Raw genomic sequence first — 26,283 nt, 5'->3', positions numbered from 1 at the left:
AGCCGTTAGTGCATAATCTTAGTATGTCTAATATATACTTTCTATATCTTTACACCTATACATAGCAACTAAGTCATGGCATAGAAGTATATAGAAGTATTGGACTGAATGAGTTTATTAGAGTGTATATAACAGTATTTATACTGTGTACAAGAGGTATATACTAGGGATTACATAATGACTCAAACACCCTTATATACATATGTCCTACAAGAAGTTAGGACCATCAAATGTAGGAAAGACTTGTAAAGATATACACTTCATCTCTAGTGAAATGCCACTGTATTGGTTGAATCAATAGCATGGTGCGCATTATATAACACATGCATTGTTTATCGTTAAAAGGGGAAAGAGCAGACAATTATTTTAAAGTAGATACCGACACTGCGTGTCAGTGGTTACAGATTACATCAAAATATCTTTCTGTGCAGACGTATCTAACATAAATATCTCCACTTTTAGGCAAAAGATATTTGTTCATGTGAGTGTGAAAAAAAAAACACACACAACAGATATTTTGGTTGTGCAAGGTCAAAGCAAAGACCACAGTGTTGTAATGAAAGCGTAAAAGTATCTAAAAGGAGCATAAAAAGGTTGGCGTGTACACTCCTCATCGCGAGTATGACTCTTTTTCCCTACACGAAAGCGCGTGAGATAACACACACCTAAAATATCTGTGGGGTCCTCGAAAAATGAGACTTTTTGCACTTTTTCCCCATAAATTTTTAATAGTTCTATCTTATGTCACATGCCTACATGTCCCATTGAGGACAACCCAACCCATTGTCTATCTATCCATCTCTCTTTACCCTCTTTCACACGCAGAACACAAAATCACTTCTCTTCTCAAGCCTTCTCAAGCTTCTTTGTGTTGAAAACGTTGTTGTTTCTGCTTCAGAAGATACTCAGACGATCTCTGTTACGTGAGTCCTTGTTATCTTGAAACCCTAGCGTTTTTATTTGAGTTTGAGTTCTTTTTTTGGCTGATCTAGAAATGGATCTATGTTGGTGTTCTCTATGGTTCTTTCTGGTTGATAATTTGAAGCTTGAGCTAATCTTTCTGTGATTTTTTTGGTTTCTCTGTTCTGTTTTTATTACAAGCAGTTTCTGTTCTGTTTTGCTATGTTTTGCTCTGTTTTGTTCTGTTTTCCTCTGTTTTACTCTGTTTTGCTCTGTTTTGCTCTGTTTTGTTTCATTTGCTTTTTGTTTATAGAAAGTTACAACCTTTATTAAAGAAATATTCAAAAGATTGAATCTTTTTTATATAATTATAATGTATCTAAGTCAAGAGGACTAACATAAACGGTTTAATTATTTTTCAGTGAAAGGATTCTGCTTTCTAGAGCGTGAAGGTGGAGCCAAATATTAGTTATAGTTTGAAAAAAATGGGTTACATGTGTGACTTCTGTAATGAGCAAAGATCAATGGTGTATTGCCGCTCCGATGCAGCGTGCTTGTGTCTCTCTTGTGACCGTAACGTTCACTCGGCTAACGCTTTATCTAAGCGTCATTCTCGGACTTTGATATGTGAGCGGTGCAATGCTCAGCCAGCGTCTGTTCGGTGTAGCGATGAGAGGGTTTCTCTCTGTCAAAACTGTGACTGGTCAAACCACAACAATGATGCTACTTCACAACATAAAAGGCAATCCATCAACTGCTATTCTGGTTGTCCTTCTAGTGAGGAACTTGCCTCCATATGGTCTTTCTGTATGGATTTGGATTTCTCTTCTGCTGGACAGTCTGCGTGTGAGCAAGAAATGGGTTTGATGACTATAGATGAAGGCACAGGAGAGGATAAACCAGGCGTACAAAATGTTAATTTAGATCAGCCTGGAACCAGTTCTGCATTGGCTAAGGTAATGCCCATGAGTTTCTTCATAGTATTTGAATCTTGAAAGCTGTTATGAACGAACCTTGACTAAACTTGGAGAAAGAAAAAAAAAAAACTTAGGAGCAAAAACGAATTGAGGCAAATATCAGTTTATGGTTTGTATATTTGATTATGTGAATGAACAAATTATAATAGCCTTAAAACCCGATTTTTCTAATTCTTTAGAAATTCATTCTCATCCTAGAAAAATGTAATTTTTCTAATTCTAAAAGGCATATCGTACTGCGGGCCTTCGATTTTTCTGAGTGCTGAGTTTTTACTGGTGCACAAAGACACTTCAAGAATTAGCAAAAGCAAACTGTTATCTAAATGTTTCTTGTTGTTCTTTTTGGTTGTAGGATATTGGAGTATCAGAAGATGATTTTTGTGGCAATCTCATGATGGATGAAGTGGACTTGGCTTTTGAGAAGTATGACGAGCTCTTTGGCACAGCTTACAACTCTTCAAAAGATCTTTTTGAACATGGTGGAATAGGAAGTCTTTTCGAGAAACATGAAGGCTCAAAGGCAATGCAACAGCCAGCAGGAAGCAATGCTGCGTCTGAAGATTCTTTCATGACTTGTAGAACCGAGCCAATCATTTGCTTCTCATCACAGCCAGCTCATTCGAATATATCTTTCTCTGTCGTCATGGGAGATAGTAATGCTGGAGATTTCCAGGATTGTGGGGCGTCATCTATGCAGAAGCTTTCGAGAGAGATAATAACATCACAGGAGGAGACTAATGCTTCCTCACATGCAACTACACGTAACAATGCTGTTTTGCGTTATAAGGAAAAGAAGAAGGCTCGCAAGTAAGTTTTAAAACCACTTTGTAATGGGAGTGAAGGATAATCATTCCTTACGGTTTACATGTTTTGTATGAATAGGTTTGACAAGAGAGTGAGGTATGTCTCTAGGAAAGAAAGGGCTGATGTGAGGAGGCGTGTGAAGGGACGGTTTGTCAAGTCAGGTGAAGCTTATGATTACGACCCGATGAGCCCAGCAAGAAGCTATTGAGGATGCCACAAAATGGAGATATCAGACAAAGAGATGAAAGTAGTGGGCAGAGTCAGGATCACCAGTTTTAGGCCACAGAATCTTCATTCTTGCTTAGAGGGCTTATGCTTCTGTCATTGCTTCTTAAGCATATGACTTGATAGTGAAACTCGTCAACAGACTGAGGAGCAAGATCTTTAAAATTTTGTTCTATTGTAGCCAAGGCAAGACTAGGAATGTATACTTGTTGTTACTTATATGTAAATCCGCATATGCTTTTCTAATCTGTGTGCACTATTTATCAGCCATGTAGGAGAGTAGAGTACCAGAGAGGTCATGTTCTATATTTACATTTGTGTTTTTTTTTTTTGCCAGAGCCAACCACAAAAATCAAAACTGTGTTTTTATATCTTGCCGTTACATTAGTGTCTGATTTCAATGTTTTTATATCAGCAACCTTACCTTACCACATTGATACATTGACTCATCATCAAAACCACAAACACACAGAGAAAACAAGAAAAGTGAGTGAATGCAAACCAAAACCATACCAAATGCCTTTGCTTTTCTAGCCTGACCCTGGCCGTAGCCTTCTTCTCAGCTTCCACTTTAGTTCTTTAGCTAGCTTCTGACCAAGTAACTAAAGTTTCGTGTTGTTTAGTAATTATTCTGAAATAGATCGCTATTTGTTAAAAACTATGTAAAATAAGGGGTTCATCGAATAAATATACAATAGTTTAATTTAAAAAAAAAAAAACAAAAGTGAGATCACATAGCCGTCGTGTTGCTCGTCATCGTAGTTAACGTCGCTGATTCACCTACGACAACACTCTGATTTCATATATAATTGTCGTCATCCTAAACAGCACACGTCACTTTCTTCTTTCAGCTTGTTCTTGCCGCGCTTCGCTCCTGTTTTGAAGTATCAGTTAAGCGATCATTTAGATAGGGTCTTATTAGGGAATCCAATCTCTATTAGGATTGTTTTTATCTAGAGTATTAGGGAATATATTTGTTAGATATATATTCCTAAGTCCATTGTGATAAAGGACAAAATTAGTTTAGCTCATGTGTATGTATGTATATAAACGAGTGTAAGGTCTCGAATGAAAAGGTTACAATATCATATCAAGTTTTTACAGGTCTCTTGTTTGACTTTCACTCACGTTAAAAAAGCTTCAACCTATCTTTGTAGTTTTCTGATGGCTCATTCAGCAGATTCCGTCAATCCAAGAGGTATAATAACTTAATCGCTCTTCTCTTCCTGGGAAGAATGTTTTGATAAACAAATATTTGATGCAGATGTTTGCATCGTGGGTGTTGCACGCACTCCAATGGGTGGCTTTCTCGGATCTATCTCGTCCTTACCTGCTACAAAGCTTGGATCCGTAGCTATTGCAGGTTTAATTCCCTTAAGACAGAATCCTTTTTTTTATTGTGTAGGCTTTTGTAACTGATATTGAGCTTTTAACTTCTCTAGCTGCTCTGAAGAGAGCGAATGTTGACCCGTCTCTGGTCCAAGAAGTTGTATTTGGGAATGTTCTTAGTGCTAATTTAGGTCAAGCTCCTGCTCGTCAGGCTGCTTTAGGTGCAGGAATCTCTAACTCTGTTATTTGTACTACAGTCAACAAGGTTTGTGCTTCAGGCATGAAAGGTGAGAACTTTGGGCTCTGGAGTTGCTGTATTTTAACGCGATTTTAAGATGTTTTTGTGTGGTTTCAGCGGTGATGCTTGCTGCCCAGAGTATCCAGCTGGGTATCAATGACGTAGTTGTGGCGGGTGGCATGGAAAGCATGTCTAATACACCAAAGTATCTTGCAGAAGCAAGGTAAAATTATGTGGTCATGTGATCGTTTGACTCTACCCAATTATCCATTTCACTGTTTTTAAATTTTATAAAAAAATTAAAGCAGGAAAGGATCTAGATTTGGTCATGATTCACTAGTAGATGGAATGCTAAAGGATGGACTATGGGATGTCTATAACGACTGTGGGATGGGAAGTTGTGCAGAGTTATGCGCCGAGAAATTTGAGATAACGAGGGACCAACAAGTATGTTGTTCCTTTATTTTTTAACTTAGCATTGATAGATACTCCTCTATTTTATATTGTTCTTGATAAGAAAAATTTAAACAAATATTGTTCTTGATAATTAACTTGATACTTTATTTGTATCTCTGAAACTTTGAAATATAAAAAAAATGGTTAGTAGGTTGCATTGTTTATGGATACTCGAAACATTAACTAGTTGATTTGTGTACTCTACCGATGATATGTAGGATGACTACGCTGTTCAGAGTTTTGAGCGTGGTATTGCTGCCCAGGAAGCTGGTGCCTTCACATGGGAAATCGTCCCGGTTAGTCTATTTTTCATGTTTTTTTCGTTGATGACATTTCATGGTGGATACAGTAAGGAGATTTTTTTCGTACAGGTTGAAGTTTCTGGAGGTAGGGGTAGGCCATCAACCATTGTTGACAAGGACGAAGGTCTTGGGAAGGTGATTTATGTCTCTTTCTGGTGATAGATTATGCATTGATGCCTTATATATGTTCTTTAGTGAACGTGATTTTTTTATTCATGTTACTCACGTGTTGCATACTTTTTTTATATATCTTAGTGGACTAAGGTAAACAATAAAGTATTTTCATTGGCTGTTTATTTAGAAATTTATCCCATGTGTGCCAGTCATATCTGTATTTTTATTGTATGAGGGCATTACAAGTCGCAAAAAGAAAATGATGATTAGATAAATCCAATAATTGAGAACTAAATAAGTATGCTTTGCTAAATGTCTTAATATCTCAGTTTGATGCTGCAAAATTGAGGAAACTCCGTCCGAGTTTCAAGGAGAGTGGAGGCACTGTTACAGCTGGAAATGCGTCTAGCATAAGGTCTTTTCCAGAACCCATGGATCTTTGTTAGTCTTGCAACTTCTCTTTTTCTTATGTAAAGTTTTGTCTCCCTTTGACAGTGATGGTGCAGCTGCCCTTGTCCTTGTTAGTGGAGAGAAGGCGCTTCAGCTAGGACTTCAAGTAATCGCAAAAGTTAAAGGTTATGGTGATGCAGCTCAGGTACATTACTCATAATATTGCCTTCCCTTCTTAAATACAACATTTTTAAATGTCTCATTCCATTCACTAAGTGAGACTTAAACCCTGTAGGAACCGGAGTTTTTCACTACTGCTCCTGCTCTGGCAATACCAAAAGCTATCGCACATGCTGGTTTGGAATCTTCTCAAGTCGATTACTATGAGATCAATGAAGCATTTGCAGTAAGAAAATCCGTTTTCTTCCCCTAAGGAATAGACAAATATTTGTGATGCCTAACTTTTGGCTGAACTGACTTTATTCACAGGTTGTAGCACTCGCAAATCAGAAGCTACTTGGGATTACATCGGTCAGTCTTGCATCATAGAATATCTTAAGTCATCATCTTGTCAAGCAACTTACTCAAGTGGTTTCATAACATGGGTTTTGTTCCTTTTTGGCTTTATAACAGGAGAAGGTGAATGTAAATGGAGGAGCTGTCTCTTTAGGACATCCTCTAGGCTGTAGTGGGGCTCGTATTCTAATCACATTGCTTGGGATACTAAAGAATAGAAACGGCAAGTATGGTGTGGGAGGAGTGTGTAACGGTGGAGGAGGTGCTTCTGCTATTGTTCTTGAACTTGTTTGATTCATTATAATGAATCCAGGTAACTCACATTCTTAGTAGTGTTCATCGATCAAAAATATAGAATGTAGAGAAAAAAGATTAAAACTGATGATCTCCTCCCATGTGTGTTTTTATTGTTCAGGTTGGTGAACTAAACAGACGTATGTATCTTTCTTCCAACTTCCAAGAGTCAGTAATCCCACTTCAAGGTTGATATTAGTTGGTCTCTCAATAAACGAGTGATCTTTGATGTTTCTAAGTCTGTTTAATTATTTGAACTCGATCGGTGTCTGGTTCGTACTTCTAGTTTTGAAGTATGTCTCGTTCAAGATTTTACCAATGAGCTCCACTCTTTAAATTTCAAGAACGTGATCCATCTCCCTTTCGTCATGAACTTTTGAATATCCCCTGTTTGTCTTTCTTACAATCAACGAAAATGCAGTAATTTTTCTTTTCTTCTTTTCATCTGTACATGTGGTGCCCTCAACCTTTTGAATAAGTCCGTTACTTACTCTTGCATACTGAAAGATATTTCATGTATAAGATAGTAACACATAGTATGGTATTAACGTGACCAATCAAAGCTAAAGGAGAACACATAAGGGTGATGACTGGTTGTGGCTGTAGATGTTCTGTACAGCCAAAATTTAGTCTAGAGCTATATATATGACAACCAATCGAGTTTTTTTTTCCTTAAAAAACTCACATCAAAAAATTCTCTGCAAAATCAAAATATGGCTATAGAGAGCTTTATTTTCAGAGCAAAAAAATTAGGTCTTTAGAAAGCTACAACAATGAAAGTTACAGCAGATAAATCTACAGATTAAATTTTACAGCAAAAAATATAAAGTTACAACCCTTACCAAGTCGAAACCATAATATAATATGTATTTCTTCCGTTTTATAAAAATACATGTTTAAAAAAATCAAAAACTATGTTTTTATTTATTTTCAATGTATTTTTATCAATTAATAATAATTAATTATAAACTTCAAAAATATTAATTGTATATTTTAAATTCTTATTGGTTTAGAATTGTAGGAAATAGATAATCACAAAATTATGTATTTGTTGTAATTAAAATTTAATAGGTTTTATTAGTATGTGTAAAATTTCTAAAACATCTCTATTATTAAAAGAGAAGTACCAATATAAATTGTCCCTTAGTTTTCAAAGTTATTTACATTTGAATGCCACTGAAGTAATAAATTTACCTACTTTTTAGTATTATTGTCTTTTATAGTTTAATTAATGCATTTTCCTAAAATAAAGTATAACAAATTATGTTTATTTATTTAAAAAATGTTTCCTATAATCTGGGTAAACAATAAATCATACTTAATCAATGTCAAAAATGTAACAAGATTTTATTATTATGGGGTGGTTATTTTTATTTTGGTATATTAACTACATCTAAAAAACATAAAAGTGTTATAAAAATACATAATATAAACCACAAAATTTTAAATAATATATTGAATTATTTAATCGTATAAATCAAATATAAAAATAGATAACCATTTTATTTAATATTAAAATTTTGATCCATAAAAAATACATTTGCACGAACACACGAATTATATTTTAAAAATAGGGTTGTACAGTTGACGGTTCAAAAAATAAAATAAAATTATTCATTATAAATTCTAAAATGATTGTGTTTAGAAATATATTAAATAATTATTTAATATATATATATATATATAAATATAAATTTTAAAAACATATATTACCATTTATATAAGATAATTTTTTTTTTTGTAAACCAAAAATGAATATCCGCGCGGATGCGCGGGTCAAGCTCTAGTACAATATTTAAAAAAGAAAGAGTATTATAGTGTCGACTTATCCTTATTATGATTTAGTTATCCGTAAGATGTTTACATTAACATGAAATATGGAATATGTAAGTTAAAAGTTGTTATTATTTAGGTAGAAACATAACATTGTACTTAGGATAATAATAACACCATTGAAACAAAGACTCGAAAGGATTATGGCATTCATTGTTATTTATCATCATTGTCGGGAACAATAATCTCTTAGAGCCAGAGGGAAGTCTTCTGGAGTGAAGTCAAACCTCTCAGTAATACAATCTGCACTGAGACCTAAGAAGGCATGACAACAAGAATGACTAACAGTCCCGATTTCTCCGTTTACTAACGATTGGATAATTTCTGGGATACAGTTGGGAATAACAAACATGGATGACATACACTCTGCTGGGTCCTGTCCAGGTATAGGCTGCGAAGGCAACGTTTGAGCTGTACCGAGCACGGCCATGAATGCAACTGGCAGAAGGAATAAAAACTTGTTGATCATCCGCATTTTTGATAAGAGAATTGTAATAAGTTATTGATGTTTTAAGCAATGTGAAATTTCACTACATTTCATTTTTGTGAACGGTTTCTTTGTCAATTAACGTAGGCACTCTTGGGATGACCCTAAATAAAGGTTAACACAGTTTGTTTCGTATTATTGTGGTTCCTCCTGATAGTTTACTATTAATTCTCTTATTCTTCTTCGTACGATTCTTTTTTAAGTTCACAAAACTGTTACAAATTTGATTTTCTCTTCTAATTATTATCAATTTTCCTGACATTTTACTTATCTTACTTAAATTTATTTGTTATTCGAATAACTAGGTTCGTGTCCGCGCTACGCGCGGATTATATGGTTATATAACTTTTTTAAAAAAATTAGCACAAATATATGACACTCTTTAATAACTTTATCCTAAAGATCTATAAATTTGAGCTTGAGAAATAGTTAGAGATCTTTTTTTTACCCACAACAGAAGAATTCTACCTAATAAAGTAGTTGTTGATGATTTTTTTTTTGTCCTAATTGTTAGAGAATCTGCAACTCTACTTCGTTTTCTATTCCAAACATCATTTTGGAGTAAACTCCAATCATATTTCATAAATGGAATAACTTTAGTCATTATTCCTTTTTGGAATTGAATATTTTTTATTTATATAATAATAATACTTTAAAGTAGTGATAATTAAATCTTGAATATTAACATGAACATCTTAATTCTAAAATTGCCAAATTATTAATTGAAATTTGGAAGAACAATACAAAAAAGAACCTACATATAGGAACAACATGGTTGAAACCAAGTCGCAAAAAAACACACACAACAAAAGTTCAGATCTCCGGTTATGTAATAATATGTACATAACGATCCATGTCAGCTATCATTATATTTTTGTCTATCTCCATTTAAAAACCGATCTTTATTTTAGAGTGTGAGAGAAGAAAAACTGTGAAAAGTAAACGAATTCTCTTAGCTCCAAAACAAAAAAAAAACGCATGAGCGTTCGAGATGAAACCACACAGCCAACATGCAACAGTTCAGGCCTGTTCCGACGGAGGAGGGAAGTTTAGGTCTAGCTCCAACAGCTGAGCAGTCTTCTCTATCCCACCATCAACGACCGAAGACGAATCAGAATCGCTTTAGCCCCCACATGCCATCTTCGCCGCAACATGCATCACCGGCGAACTACACGCCAACGACATCGGAAGCGGAACAGCACGACTTCCGTCTCCGATTCCCATAAGGTCTAAATAATATATAGGACACGCCATCGGGATCTGGTAACACGCGTCTCCCCTGCCGCCAAGACTAAGCTCAAGCTGCGGCGGAACAATATCAGCAGTCGCCGGAGGTGAAGTGCAATAGAGGGTGCTGGGTTTAATGGGCTTCGACCAATATCAAATCAAGAGAGGCTCAAGACTGGTATGGGTTTAATGGATCAAATGGGCCGCAAATGTGACAAACTTTTTTTTAATTTTAGCCCAATCCGGGATGACATGGCATATTGATTGGTGCTGAATATTTGTGCCTATGTGGCATGCTTTAGGAAGCTCAAATTTAGCCCCTTTTATATAGTAGTGATAACTTCCTTAACCATCTCGGTATCAGCATAAATGAGTGTATTGATAAAAATTTGAACATAAGCGGATAATAGATATGTCAAAAAAAAAAGCGGAGAATAGACATGGGCATTTTATCCGGACCCACAAATCCGAACTGGAACCGACAAAAAAAACCCGATTCGGGTTGGGTACGGGTAATGCTATTTTACCCTATTGGATTTTGTTGTATAGGATTCACAGGTTTTGGATTCGACCCGAACCCAACATGAGACCTGAAATATCCAAAATTTCTAGTATATATGGGCGTTTAAGTATATTTTTGGTATTATAGATATACTTTTTTAAGTTTTGGATTTGGATTTTCGAATATAATTTTGGGTTTCGGGTAAAATTTTAGATCTTCGAAAAAATAACTCGGATAATCATATAAAATTTTGGTATTTTTCTGGTCTACGGGTTAGATTTTGGATAAAATTTAGGTATTTTCCGGATTTCAGGTATTTTGAGGTTCTGGATTCTTTTCGGGTAATCGGGTCTTAAATATCCGAAACCAAAATTTTTAGGAACCAAAAAATTGTGGGTACGTATTAGCAGTTCCTAGACAACTGGAACCCAAATGGTCTGGATCCGACATGATCCGAACTGATCATGAATTGATAAGTTTTAATTACCCTATTAAATCCTAATATATAAGATCTGAAGAACCTAGACCCGACTGGACCCTATCCGAACCCGACTAGAGGACCCGAAAGTCCATGCCTAAGAGAAGATGTCATTTAAAATAAAATCAATAGAGTTTTTATATTCTTACATTTGTTGTTGCCTTGTATCTAAGTTTGTTTTTCAAAAAACTCATAGAAGCTATGTCTTCAACTCAATCTTCATCTTGTTTTTGCAATTACTATCCAAATATTATTCTGTATGGTTTATTAGTGTGATAGAATTTAATACTCCCCATATTTCATAATATAGAATGCAATACTTAAACACAAAGATTAAAAAATTAATTTTCTCTAAAAAACCTTATTAAAAATACAATTAAAATTAATTCAACGTTTCATAAAAAAGAATGAAAAATATAACTGGTAAAACAGTTTTTCAATAAAGTTAACATAGAAATCTCAAAACATCTTAATACAATATATTTTGAAACACCAAAAGCATTCTAAAATATCATATATTATGAAATGGTGGTTTTGTACTATTTGTTCTACAACTGCAATTGATCTGCAATAATATTCATCTATACTATTAAAGCAGGATCCTATTGTCATAATTACCTTAGGGGCATGTTTCTTTCACTAACATTGCATGTTTCATTAAGGGTAATTAAGTAATATTAATAATAAATCTATATTGGGTCATTATTTTTGGATCCAGCCCAATCAAATCTCTCTTGGACCATTTGGGCCTATTAAAAAATCAGATTCAATTCTCACTTTTTTTTTTCCTTTGGGCCATTGAGTCCAAGTTCAAATAATTTTTTTTCAACTATTCTTAATTATTATTTTTTTCTTTTCTTAATATAATTTAAGCATTCATAAAAATAATTGAATTTTTTTATTGAAAAGTATAAATCTTTATTAAAAGTATATAATTTTTAATTAAAATATTAACCCCATAATAAAATTAATTTATCAGAGTTATACCAACTTAATTCATTAAAAAAATAAAGTTTAATTTTTTTAACATAAATAGTCATTTAAAATGAAATACGATAAATAAAGATAAATTTTTTAAGTCTTTTATAAAATAAAACACAAATATATGAAAATGTGACATTTACTAAATATTTGTCAATTGAAAAAAAAAACAAAAATAAATCCGCGCTTTGAAAGCGCGGATCAAAATCTAGTTTTTGCTTAAACTAGCTGTTTGATCTACACTAGTTCTTGAACTTCCTTTTTTTAACTGATACATTAGTTCTTGAACTTGTTTAATGCATTAATATGAATCCAGGTAACTCAGATTCTGAGTAGTGTATGATGTCTTAATATCTCAGTTTGTATCCAGGTAACTCCCATCATAAAATTTAAAGTATGTTACTTACCCTTGCATACCGAAAGATATTTCGTGTACAAGATAGTAACAAATAGTATGGTATTAACGTGACCAATCAAAGTCGAAGGAGAACACTTATATATGCTTTGTGAGGAACCAAACTTATTCATATTATCACGAGTTTTTGGACCAAGACCATAATACTTTCAAGTCGGAAACCATAACATGTAATGTAATATATCCTTATTATTATCTAGTTATCCGCAAGATGTTTACATCAACATGAAATATGGCTAAAGCTGGTAAGATAGTGTTTATTTGGAAGTTAAAAGTTGTTAATAAGCAGAAACATAACATTGTTTGATAGCACATTTCGAAACAAAGACTCGAAAGGATAATGGCATTAATTGTTATTATCATCATTGTCCGGAACAATGATCCCTCAGAGTCGGAGGGAAGTCGGGAGCGAAGGCAAACCTCTCAGTAATACAATCTGCACTGAGACCCAAAAAGGCATGACAACAAGAGTGACCAATAGTCCCGAATTCTCCGTTTACAAACGAATGGACAATTTCTTGGAGACAGTTCGGAATAGCATACAGGGATGACATACAATCTGTTGGGTCGTGTCCAGGTATAGGCTGCGAAGGCAACGTTTGAGCTGTACCCAACACGGCCATGCATGCAACTGGAAGAAGGAAGAAAAACTTGCTGATCATCCACATTTTTTATTAGAGAATCGTAATAAGTTATTTAAAAAAAAAACTTTGGTATGGATTTAATAGTAGTCAGTGATTGGATATTATATAGGACAAGAATCAAATGTGAAATTTTATTACATTGCATTTGTGTGAACGGTTTCTTTGTCAATTAACGTAGGCACTCTTGGAATGACCCCAAATAAAGGTTAATACAGTTTGTTTCGTATTATTGGTGGTTCCTCCTGATAGTTTACTATTCGGTCTCTTATTCTTCTACGTACGATTCGTTAGGCTATAACGGGGTTTTATGTTCTTGCGATTACTATCCAAATATTATTCTGTATGGTTTATTAGTGTGATAGAAATTAATACTCCCTAAGTTTCGTAATGTAGAATGTTATGCTTAAACACACGAACATTAGGAAATTACTTTTCTCTACAATACCTTACCTTTTTTTTTTTGAAACACTCTCTACAATACCTTACTAAAAATATAAATTAAAAGTAATTCAACTAATCATAAAAAATTGAAAAATTTTAATTGGTAAAACAGTTTCTAGTAAAGTTAACAAATAAATCTTAAAACATCTCAATATCTTATATTTTCACCAAAAACCTTCTAAAATATCATATATTATGAAACGATGGTATTGTACTATTTGTTCTAGAATAACAGCAATTGATCTGCAATAATATTAATTTTGCTTAAACTGTTTGATCGATCTACGCTAGTTCTTGAACTTTTTTTTACTGATACACTAGTTCTTGAACTTGTTTGATGCATTATGAATCAAGGTAAAATTCTGAGTAGTGTTAGTCGATCAAAAACATAGAATGTGGAAAAAAAACTGACACTAATGATCTACTCCATGTGTGTTTTTATTGTTTAAGTAAATAGACGTATATGTATCTCTCTTCTAACTTCCAAGAGTCAGTAATAAAACTTCAAGGTTGATATTCGTTGGTCTCTCTCCAAACGAGTGATCTTTGATGTTATTAAGTCTACTTAGTTATTTGAACTCGGTTTATGGACTCAGTTCTAAATTATGAACCAATTTATCGTAGTCAATGATTTGTCCAGGATGCACTGTTGGAAAATTGATCAAAACGTCAGAACAATATACATTTCTGCAATGTATAAGTATGAAAGGCAAAAAAATAGCTGGACATAAAGGACACTAGTCTCTGTTGGCTTGAGCGGCATTTAAAAAAAGAAAGGGAGACAATGAAGCTTTTCTGTACACAATGGTTCTACATAAAACTCATCCTGAGACATCTTTTCCAAAAAGAGATCTGATTCCTTTCCCCTGATCGTTTGTTTAATAAGAGATTAACCGACTAGAAGTCTAGAACCTACCAACAGAAAAAGAAAATCAAAAGGGAGCTATGCTAAGCAAATTAAAGGGCTATTTAAGAATTCAAGTTTATTGTATCTCAGTGCCATTTCTATGAAATGAATTCACATTTTGACCCAAAAATGGGAGCTACGTTCAGATGACCATTAGTATTTTGAAGTCTCTAGGAGGAGGAACATTTTCGAGAGCCTTCTTTAGGGTATAGAGAGGCCTTTTCACCTTCATCTGTAAATGTTGTACCCCCACCTTTTGAATCAGACCAACTCAATGCAAAAGACCAAGATAATATACTTATAAGTCTATTATTTACTCTTGCACACACGAAAGATATTTCGTGTACAAGATAGTAACACAAAGCGTGGTATTAACGTGACCAATCAAAGCCAAAGGAGAACACATATGCTTTGTGAGGCACCAAACTTGCTCTTATTATCACGAGGTTTTGAACCAAAGTACATAGATATGAAATTATCCTTATTATTATTTAGTTATCCGCAAGATGTTTACATCAGCATGAAATATTGAAGTTAAAACTTGTTATTAAAGCAGAAACATAACATTGTTTGATAGCACATTTTTATGACCTAGAACATGTAGGATAATAATAAACCCCCTTGAAACAAAGACTCGAAAGGAAAATGGCATTAATTGGTATTATCATCATTGGCTGGAACAATGATCCCTTAGAGTCGGAGGAAATTCGGGAAATAAGGCAAACCTCTCAGTAATACAATCTGCACTGAGACCCAAAAAGGCATGACAACAAGAGTGACCGATAGTCCCGAATTCTCCGTTTACAAACGGTTGGGCAATTTCTTGGAGACAGTTCGGAATAGCATACAGGGATGACATACAATCTATTGGGTCCTGTCCAGGTATAGGCTGCGAAGGCAACGTTTGAGCTGTACCCAACACGGCCATGCATGCAACTGGAAGAAGGAAGAAAAACTTGTTGATCATCCACATTTTTTATTAGAGAATTGTAATAAGTTATTGAGTGTTTTTTTTATATTCGGTATGTAATTAATAGTAGTCAGTGATTGGATATTATATAGGACAAGAACCAAATGTGAAATTTTATTACATTGCATTTGTGTGAACGGTTTCTTTGTTAATCAACGTAGGCACTCTTGGGATGACCTCAAATAAAGGTTTTTTTTTTTTTTTTGAACACAGACCTCAAATAAAGGTTATACTACATTTTTAAGTTCCCAAAACTGTAACAAATTATAATAATGTAAATTATACATCACTTAGCTTAGTTTGTAAATTATAATAATGTAATACTACCAATTTATAAGAGAGAAAGTTAAGAAAATAATATATACCTGAAAATCATTGGCCCTAGTGAGTTATATTGAACAGTTTGTGAAGTACACCTACACAAACGAAACTAGCCTTTACTTCGTGAGTTCGTGTATGTGTCACATTCTTGTGATTTTCATAGGTTGTATCAACTAATAACAAAGTAAGGAAAATATTCTTAGCAAAACAAAATAAGGAAATACTATAGATTCATAGTCTTCTTAAGACTTCTTTTATGAGATTGATCGTTTTTCCATAACAACTTTTACAACAATTTTTACTAACCCGTAAGTAGTGAAGTGAGGAGTCAATTTTAGGTTCATAGTCTCTGACTTAAGATCTAGCTTAAGCTGTTGGTCGTTTTTTATCATCCAACAAGTCAAGAACCGATTCAATTTTCTGGTTCGTAGTTTATGTCTTAAGACTTGGTTTGCCATTGGTCATTTTTACAATCCAACACGCCAAAAACCGACTCAATTTTTGGTTCATAGTGTCTAAAACTTGGTGTTGTTGGTCGGTTTTTACCTTTCAACAAACTAAAAATCGATTAGGTTACGGTCTTTGTCTTAAAGACTTATCTAAACCGTTGGTCATTTTTCTTGTCCTTAACAACCCACGCGTAGTCTTTGTTTAAATACTTTGCCAGGGCTTGCGCTAAGTAAGAACCATGTTTTGTTAGTCTGTCTTAAACTCTTTTCAGTCGTTGGTCGTTTTTTTCTAAAGAATTTAAGCCTTGTGGTAATGTAAATAATTTGTATTGGGTTCATTTATAGTCTCTGTCTCAAGACTTCTTTAACATGATAACTGGAAAACTAAACCATATTCTTTGTCTAACACCGTTCAAAGCTATGGGTAGTTTGTTTCCTTCCAACAGCAAGGAATATGTTTTCCAAAGACCTTTTTAAGTTGTACGTCATTTTCCATCCAATAACTGAACCATACTCTATTATAGCTGTGAGTAGTAAAATAATGAATTCATTGTCAATTCCATAATTTTTGTCTAACGATTTCATAAGCCGTGGGTAGCAACAATGTGCATGGACTCTTCATAAGCTGTGGGTATTAAGTATTCACACTCTTATAATGTCATGGACCGTATTATTGTGTAGACTCTTCATAAGCGGGGGGTAGTAGTAAACTATTGAGCCTTTAGTCTTTTGGGTAAGATTTCCTTAAGCCCTTGGTATATTCTTGTAGAAGCCGGAAAACCGGATCAAAAGAAACGATATAATATAAACGACGTTAAGGAAAATATACAGACGATTCAAAACCGTAACGGAAATGAAACCATGGAGTCGAGACGAATCTCTTTCCTTAACTCTTAATATTCGCTCCGTTAGTGCGACGGATCTGTACGAATAGGAGTCCCAGGATAAAACCATGATAGGTTATCACGCAGCACTCGTGAAGAACCTCTAACGAACTAATATTTCTACGAAACACTCTCTAGACTTACACTATAGGATTTGCTGGTTTTTGTTGTGAAAAACGTAAAGAGAAATGAAGGAGGAGACGAGTTTATAAAGAAGAGAAGACGAGCCACTTTCCGTAACTGATGCCGCACGTGCGCACGTTGGCGGAAATCTCGCGAGGATCTCAGAGGTGAGGCGTTACGAAACTTCCTCCGCAAGATCTTTTCTCGTTTATACTTATCGTCAAGAAGAGAGACAGCGTGTTATTTTTAAACGAACTACGTGTTGTTTAAAATAAAATGCATGTCGTTTTTTCGGGAATTAAATGGCAAAGCATTGAGCTTAACTTGGTCCAAAAAGAATAGTTCTTATCGGGCCAAAGGCCCTCCACCCAAGCCCACGCCCACGCCGAGCCGAGCCGGCCGGACGGCGGCGGCGGCGCGCGCATGGGGAGCTCTCTCTTCCTCTGAGCCGTTTACTCAAGGTTAAGTAAGTGCTCTTATATATACAACTCATTCCTCTTGTTTCTCCCCGATGTGGGACTCTTCATAATGTCATATTGACATTTCAATTGTTCTGGGCTTGCCTAATTACGTAGCCCATTACATTTCTTTTCACACAACTTTAATCAATGTTCTTTAAGCCAATGGGCTTGAGAATTTGATCCAACAATCCCCCACATGAATAGAAATGACTCTAAACATATGCAGACTAAATGCAGACTCGATAGACTCTAAAAAACTATACTTATTCTAATCTTGACTAGACTAGACAGACTTATCGAGAGTGTTTGCGAAAAATTCACTGTGTTTGAGTTGGTGGCATTTTTAAGCCTTGAACCACTCATAGTTAATATCTGTCGGGTTTACTTTACCAGAAGGTGAACATGATGTCTTGAACCAACCGATGTTTTATGTAAACCGAGACAACAGGCATAACGCAGCTTTATTTCCTCGTAGAACTTAGTTCTCTATTGTGTTCATTGTGGCCCTGAACTATTCCTGGTTTTCATGAGTGAACTTAGAGAATATAGCCTTGCATTCATTCTCCTAGAAACGGCCTCATTTCACACTCATTAGGTGATTGACCATGAAAAGTATTGAGTAATACTCGACTTAGAAGCTATGGAATCATTAAAAGCTTATGCTTATCCTTCACACATTTGTTAGCACTTTTATCATCTTAGGAGCTGGGAAGAGACTACTTTGTCTCAAGTGCTTTGGTTAGACTCTGTTTGATTTTGTTTTCCCTTTGAACCTACGTCTTGGGATCTCCAGTCATGATAGGTAGGGTTGCAGTCAAGCATCCTCATTCGTTATAGGCTTTAAACCCATTCCTTTTGATGATTTAGCAACAACATCTCGTGGCAAACCTTTAGTAAATGGATCCGCTAGGTTGTCAGCCGATTTGATGTAATCTATTGTGACTACACCAGTTGAGATAAGTTGTCTAATGGTTTTATGTCATCTTCTGATGTGACGAGATTTACCATTGTAGAGATTATTCTCAGCCCGAGCTATAGCTGATTGACTATCACAATGTATGCGTATAGCTGGCACAGGTTTCTCCCACATAGGAATATCTTCCAAAAAATTTCTAAGCCATTCAGCTTCTTCTGCTGCTTTGTCTAAGGCTATGAACTCAGATTCCATCGTCGATCTGGCTAACACTGTTTGTTTGGTAGATTTCCATGATATTGCTGCTCCCCTAATGTAAAGACATATCCACTTGTAGATTTTGAGTTTTTAGAATCTGATATCCAGTTAGCATCACTGTATCCTTCTAAAACTGCTGGTTCTTTACCATAGTGGAGCCCAAAATCTTTGGTGTGGCGCAAGTAATTGAGTACCCTCGTTATAGCTTTCCAGTGTGCATGACCTGGATTACTTGTATATCGACTAAGTACGTTTACTGCATGCGCTAGATCTGTTCTAGTACAATTTGTCAAGTACATGAGACTTCCGATCACACGTGCATACTCGTTTTGTGAAACCGCTTCACCTGAATTCTTTGTCAAGTGCATTTGGGGATCTAACGGAGTTTTTGCCGTACTATTAGAGTAATTTTTAAATCTCTCTAATATTGTTTGAGCATAATGAGATTGGGTTAAGATAATTCCGTTTGAATTTCTTGTGACTTTAACCCCGAGAATTACATCTACTAATCCCAAGTCTTTCATCTCAAATGTCCCTTTGAGCATGTTCTTTGTTTGATTGATAATGTCTTTATTGCTTCCAGTAATGAGCATATCATCTACATATAGACATAGCAAAACATACGCATTTTTGGTAGTTTTGTAGTATATGCATTTGTCACATTCATTTATTTTGAAACCATTTGACATCATTGTATTATCAAATTTTTCGTGCCATTGTTTAGGAGCTTGTTTAAGCCCATAAAGTGACTTTACAAGTCGACATACTTTGTCTTCCTGTCCGGGAATGACAAAACCTTCAGGTTGTTTCATGTAAATTTTCTCTTCTAAATCACCATTTAGAAAAGCAGTTTTTACATCCATTTGATGGATTTCTAGGTCTCTTAAGGCTGCGATTGCTATCATCAGTCTTATTGATGTTATTCTCGTCACTGGAGAATATGTATCAAAATAGTCAAGGCCTTCCTTTTGTCGGAATCCTTGAACTGCAAGCCTAGACTTGTATTTTCCACCAGGTTTGCGTGTCATTATCCATTTATTCCCTAATGCTTTGCAGCCAGGTGGTAAATCCGTTATGTAATACGTATAGTTTTGCATAATCGAATCTAATTCACTCCTGACAGCTTCGTTCCAAAATGGAGCTTCTGGTGAAGCCATGGCTTCTGCCAAAGTTTTTGGAACATTTTCTACTAAAAATGCCATTAGGAAATCTTCTCCAAAAGATTTTTCCTTTCGAGCTCTTTTGCTTCTTCGAGGTTCATCTTTTTCTTTATTTTCTGAAATATCATTTATAGAAATCTCGACGTTTGTCTCAGTTTCTGAGTTCTTGTCATTGTCTCTTTCTTCTCGAGTTCGTTTTGAACCTTGTTTTTCCTTATATGGAAAAATATTTTCGAAGAAAGATGCATTTCTTGAATCCATGACTGTATTTTCATGAATGTCTGATATTTCAGATTTATGTACCAGAAATCGATAAGCATTACTGTTATGTGCATATCCGATGAAGATGCAATCCACGGTTTTAGGTCCAATAGTGACCTTCTTTGGTGGCGGTACCGCAACTTTTGCCAGGCACCCCCACACTTTGAGGTATTTATACGAAGGTAAATTACCTTTCCATAATTCATATGGAGTTTTGCCAGTTACTTTGTGTGGAATCTTGTTGAGGATATAATTAGTGGTAAACAACGCTTCCCCCCCACATGTTCTGGGGTAACCCAGATTCCTGCAACATAGCATTCATCATCTCTTTTAGAGTTCAATTTTTGCGTTCAGCAACTCCATTAGATTCTGGTGAGTAAGGAGCTGTGGTTTGATGGATTATTCCATGTTCTTTACAGAATACATTGAACGGACCATCATACTCGCCTCCTCTGTCGCTTCTAACTACTTTAATAGTTGTTTTAAGCTGATTCTCGACCTCGAGTTTAAATTCTATAAATTTTTCCAAGGTTTCATCTTTGCTATGTAATAAATAAACATAACAATATTTTGTGCAGTCATCTATGAAGGTCACAAAGTACTTTTTACCACCTCTAGTTTGTAAGTATTTTAAATCACATAAATCAGTGTGAATTAAATCTAGAGGTTTATTAGTTCTTTCAACACGAGGTGATGGCGTTTTTGTGAGCTTAGCCTGTACGCATACTTCACATTTTTGTTTACTTGTTTTGCATTTAGGAATTAGATTTAAATTCATTAATCTTTGTATGATTTGTAGTTTACATGGCCTAATCTTTCATGCCATATATTAAAAGACTCAACCAAATAAGCAACTGGCTCATTCTTATTCATTGAAACTTTTGGAGCTACAACTTTTGGAGTGACTGTCATTACATTCAACTTGACAAGTCCACCCTTAACATATCCCCTTCCCAAATACATCCCATTCTTCCTAATCACGAGCTTATCCGCCTCAAAGCTTGTGGCGAATCCATTCTTGCTAAGCAAGGTTCCCGAGACCAGGTTCTTCCTCTTGTCAGGCACATGCTTCACATTTGTTAGAGTGACCTCACGTCCAGATGTCATCTTCAAGATCAAATTGCCGCGTCCTTCAATCTTGGAGACTGCAGTGTTCCCCATCTTGAGCTTCTCTTCAGTCTTGCTTTTTTGATAGGTGCTGAACATCGCCCTATCGGTGCAAATGTGGGTGGTTGCACCAGTGTCATACCACCATTCCTTGGGGTTGTTGCTCTCAACCATGTTTGCTTCAGTCACCACAGCAACGAGATCCTCCTCAGTGAGATTTGTCTGAGCCTTCTCATCTTTGATCTTTTTGCGACACTCAACAGTTTTGTGCCCCACTTTGTGGCAGTAGTGACATTTCCCCTTGAACTTCTCCACATTCGCATTGATCTCAATACCTTTGTTCTTGAAGTTTTTTCCAGAAGCCTTCAAGGCTGCAGCAGTTTTGGAAGGCTTGGCAGGAGAAAAAGCGTGTGCCTTTCCTTTGCCTTTGTGCTCAGCCATGTTGACACTGTGCTCCTTTGTACCGACCTTTGCAGCAGTTCGGTTTCTGGATTCCATATGAAGCCTCGTGATGAGCTCCTCGAGCCCCATCTTCTTCTTCTTGTGCTTCAAGTAGTTCTTGAAATCCGCATAGCTTGGAGGAAGCTTTTCAATGAAGCTGAGAGTTGTGAATGTCTCGCAGATGGACATTCCTTCAGCAGCGATTTCATGGCAAATGAGCTGAAGCGCTTCCACCTGATCCATGATTGGTTTTGAATCCACCATTTTGAAGTCGTGGAATTTTGAGACCACATACTTCTGGCAGCCAGCGTCCTCACCTCTGTACTTCTTGTCTAGTGATCTCCATAGCTCTTTCGCCGTGGGGATCTCACAGTAGACACGGTACAATGGGTCAATGAGGCGACCCAAAATGTAGCCTTTGCAGATGAAGTCGGAATGCACCCATATGTCAACAGTTGCGAGGCTGTGAACATCATCAATCCCGTAAGGCATAAGGGGCTTGTCCTCCTGGAGGAACTTCTCCAGCTTCATCGTTGCCAGGAAGAACAACATCTTCTTCTGCCACGTTTTGAAGCCTTTGCCATCAAATTGGTTTGGCATCAGTCCTTGAGTGAACACACTAGGGACAGTCGGAGGAGTTTGAACTGCCACCGGACCACTTGCAGTTGCTGAAATTGAACCCGTCTGATAAAGACCAGCACCGAATAGAGTACGGCGAGTGGTTTCATCAGCAGCATTCCCCGCAGGGAGGAAAGTGCTCGTTGTTGCTGCAGTGGTTGACGCTGTGATGTTTCCAGCGGTTGTCACGCCAGTTGCTGCAGCGTTGAGTGGAGTCTGAATGACATCTGAAGTGTCCATGGGAGTGGGGGTGTCGTTTTCGTTTGTCATTTTCCTGTAGAGAAAACATGAAAACGGATTAATACTCCATTCAACATTTAACATATTATTTTAAAGAAAATAATAGTCTAAAATCGATGTTCATTTTTGGTGTTTGAACCAAATCATATCGATATAGGTCTTGAAAAAACGTTTTGCAAACTCGCTTAAAAGCGTTCGCAGAAACCATTTTTATAGACTTAGAATGTTTCACAAACTCGCTTAAGAAAACGATCTTGAAACGATTCATTTATAGAACGTTTCGCTATACTGCTAGAAAGCAATCCACAAAGCGTTATTAATAAATAAGAAACGTTTCGCAGAAGGGCTATAAAGCAAATCGCAAACTCGTTTTCACCAAAATAAAAAACGTTTCGCGGATAAGCATATAGCAAATCGCAAACATCGTTTGATTGAACCCCGAAAGGTTTTTTCCGAATCGTATATCAAAAAACGTTTTCCGATAGTGCTACAGAGCAAAACGCAAACCGTTTATGAGATAAATAACAAAACGTTTCGCGGAAGTGCTAGAAAGCAAATCGCAAACAGCGTTCCAAAACCTGTATTTATAAATCGTTCTTCAACCCGATTCGAGCTTTAAACGTAAAGCGGTTAAGAGTTAAGATTGTAGAAGCCGGAAAACCGGATCAAAAGAAACGATATAATATAAACGACGTTAAGGAAAATATACAAACGATTCAAAACCGTAACGGAAATGAAACCATGGAGTCGAGACGAATCTCTTTCCTTAACTCTTAATATTCGCTTCGTTAGTGCGACGGATCTGTACGAATAGGAGTCCCAGGATAAAACCATGATAGGTTATCACGCAGCACTCGTGAAGAACCTCTAACGAACTAATATTTCTACGAAACACTCTCTAGACTTACGCTATAGGATTTGCTGGTTTTTGTTGTGAAAAACGTAAAGAGAAATGAAGGAGGAGACGAGTTTATAAAGAAGAGAAGACGAGCCACTTTCCGTAACTGATGCCGCACGTGCGCACGTTGGCAGAAATCTCGCGAGGATCTCGGAGGTGAGGCGTTACGAAACTTCCTCCGCAAGATCTTTTCTCGTTTATACTTATCGTCAAGAAGAGAGACAGCGTGTTGTTTTTAAACGAACTACGTGTTGTTTAAAATAAAATGCATGTCGTTTTTTCGGGAATTAAATGGCAAAACATTGAGCTTAACTTGGTCCAAAAAGAATAGTTCTTATCGGGCCGAAGGCCCTCCACCCAAGCCAAAGGCCCTCCACCCAAGCCCAAGCCCAAGCCCAAGCCCAGCCGAGCCGGACGGCGGCGGCGGCGCGCGCGTGGGGAGCTCTCTCTTCCTCTGAGCCGTTTACTCAAAGTTAAGTAAGTGCTCTTATATATACAACTCATTCCTCTTGTTTCTCCCCGATGTGGGACTCTTCATAATGTCATATTGACATTTCAATTGTTCTGGGCTTGCCTAATTACGTAGCCCATTACATTTCTTTTCACACAACTTTAATCAATGTTCTTTAAGCCAATGGGCTTGAGAATTTGATCCAACAATCCCCCATTCTAAAAGACGGTTTTTATATTTCATTAAGAACTTCATCCTAAAAATTTTCCATTAATCATAACGGATATATGGTCAATCGGACGGTCTTGATTTTTCCACTATTCTTGGTTAAAGTGCACACGTTTAACTTCGTCTCCAAGTATTTTAGTCCGACGGTCTCGCAGATAAAATTATACGCCCAATACTTTTACTAGGCCCAGTAAAGCCACTAACTCGGTTTATAAATTTCACTCTTATTTTTTGGGTCACTGTTGCTTTCAAACTCAAAGAGCATGTGTATCGCTGGAACCCCACTCGGGGTTTCAGATTTTTAATTTTTTTTTATCTTTAAAAAAAAAGATAAAAAAAAATCAATCGCGGGCCGCCACATGTTAGTAAGACTCGCAAAAATCACAAAAACCCAAAAATAATTGATCCTTACTTCATAGTTTTTCTTACCGGTTTTTTACTTTTTTTGCAGAATGCCTGAAAATCCCTCTAAGGACCCCACGATGCACATGATCTAACCACACCGACTAAAATTCTATTATAGAGAAGAAACTAATGGTAATTGTGAATTTGTGAATACAGTAGAGCCTTTATAAATTAATACTCGATAAATTAATAATTTCTATAAGTTAATAAATTTTGCCGATCCCAACTTTGGTCAGTTCAAAATTTGACACAAATCAATAAAATAATAAGATAATATTTTTTTAGAAAATTCTATGTAAATATATGGTCTCATTAAAATTATAAATTAATAAGTTATATGTAACATATTTTATATAAATAAGAATCTATTATTATATTGTTTGTTTTATATTCACAATGGAATTATTTTTATATTTTTTGAACACTTAATATATTTTTGATGAGATTTAGTAATATTATATCTAAAACCAAAGTTATATGCAATACATATTATGTAAACCAAATAATATAATAAAATTAATATAAATGTCAAATTTCAAAAAAAAATAACAATTAATATCTATACACTAAAATCAAATATTTTTCTTATCTTAGAATAAATATATCTTAAAATAAAAAAATCTAAATAAGGAAACTTTTGTAAATTAAAATCTCTATAAATCAATAAAATTTGAAGTCCTAACATTATTAATTTATAGATGTTTTACTATATAAGCAATATGAAATAAAGTATGGTTTGTGCATTATTTAAGAAAAACTCAATTTTGATAAAACAAACAATATAAAATACTATCTGATTGGTGAAAACTATTTTACAGTATAAATATACTAATATTAAGTTTTATTTGTTTTATAAAAGAATATAGGACAATTTTCTCAAATAGCCATTGTTAAGCGTTTGTCACAAAATAACATTCAATTAAGAAAATGACCAAAATAGCCCCTTTTTATTTTGAAAATTTTAATTTTTAATTTTTAAAAATTTGAAACTCTAACCTCAAAACCCCACTTCTTAACTTTAAACCTTAAGTCTACATTAGTTAACCCTACGGTATAAATGTAATTTTACTCTTTAATAAAACTTCTTTTTGTCATTTTTCTCATTGAAGACTATTTTTGTGACAAATTTTTTAAAAAGATTATCCTAGGAAATTCTCAATATTATATGACTAATTTTTAAAAATTTTAATACAAAATGTAGTAACTAGGAAAATTCTATCATATACTTTTTGTTAGGGAAAAAATGAATATTGCAATTCAACACACCTATTTCTAAAAAATGGGGAAAAATACTTGAGTACCAAACCAGAAAAAACAAAACAAAAAACACAACTGATATATCTAAATATATTAGTTATAGGGCAATTCTCTCAAATAGTCATTTTGAAGTTTTCGTCACAAAAATAGCCTTCAAAAAAGAAAATGACCAAAATAGCCCTTTTTATTTTGAAATTTTTAATTTCTAACTTTTATTTTTTAAAATTTGAAACCTTATCCCCAAAACCACTCCCCTTAAATCTAAACCCTAACTCTAGATTAGTTAATCCTAGGGTAAAAATATATCTATACCCTTTAATAAAACTTATTTTGGTCAATTTCTTCATTGAATGCTATTTTTGTGATAAAAACTTGAAA

At 35.2% G+C, this 26,283-nt stretch overlaps 3 protein-coding genes across 4 annotated transcripts; 2 read left to right on the top strand and 1 right to left on the bottom strand.

Moving 5' to 3' along the window:
* The first annotated feature begins 730 nt into the window (after window positions 1-730).
* Window positions 731-3,235, top strand: LOC103854528 (zinc finger protein CONSTANS-LIKE 10). Its single transcript, XM_009131469.3, has 5 exons — window positions 731-923; window positions 1,323-1,856; window positions 2,230-2,684; window positions 2,760-3,024; window positions 3,063-3,235. The coding sequence occupies exons 2-4, from the start codon at window positions 1,386-1,388 to the stop codon at window positions 2,887-2,889; spliced, it is 1,056 nt and encodes a 351-aa protein (XP_009129717.1). The 5' UTR covers window positions 731-923; window positions 1,323-1,385; the 3' UTR covers window positions 2,890-3,024; window positions 3,063-3,235.
* Window positions 3,236-3,463: 228 nt separating this feature from the next.
* Window positions 3,464-6,985, top strand: LOC103854526 (acetyl-CoA acetyltransferase, cytosolic 1-like). 2 transcript variants are annotated; one of them, XM_009131468.3, is made up of 14 exons: window positions 3,464-3,796; window positions 4,064-4,104; window positions 4,171-4,269; window positions 4,349-4,522; window positions 4,591-4,696; window positions 4,782-4,920; window positions 5,148-5,225; window positions 5,301-5,366; window positions 5,675-5,760; window positions 5,841-5,940; window positions 6,031-6,141; window positions 6,225-6,266; window positions 6,369-6,564; window positions 6,667-6,985. In XM_009131468.3, exons 2-13 carry the CDS (start codon window positions 4,071-4,073, stop codon window positions 6,543-6,545), a joined length of 1,212 nt encoding a protein of 403 aa, XP_009129716.1. In that variant the 5' UTR covers window positions 3,464-3,796; window positions 4,064-4,070; the 3' UTR covers window positions 6,546-6,564; window positions 6,667-6,985. The 2 variants fall into 2 exon arrangements, with proteins under 2 accessions (XP_009129716.1, XP_033140660.1); XM_033284769.1 differs by having other exon boundaries at window positions 3,464-4,104.
* A 5,571-nt stretch (window positions 6,986-12,556) lies between these two features.
* LOC117131698 lies at window positions 12,557-13,199 on the bottom strand. The gene has a single exon (XM_033283923.1). The coding sequence runs from the start codon at window positions 13,134-13,136 to the stop codon at window positions 12,831-12,833; it is 306 nt and encodes a 101-aa protein (XP_033139814.1). The 5' UTR covers window positions 13,137-13,199; the 3' UTR covers window positions 12,557-12,830.
* Window positions 13,200-26,283: the final 13,084 nt, after the last annotated feature.

The sequence above is a fragment of the Brassica rapa genome, chromosome A02, assembly GCF_000309985.2.
Source record: "Brassica rapa cultivar Chiifu-401-42 chromosome A02, CAAS_Brap_v3.01, whole genome shotgun sequence".
Classification (NCBI taxonomy): Eukaryota; Viridiplantae; Streptophyta; class Magnoliopsida; order Brassicales; family Brassicaceae; genus Brassica; species Brassica rapa.
This window is presented reverse-complemented; position numbering and strand designations above follow the sequence as displayed.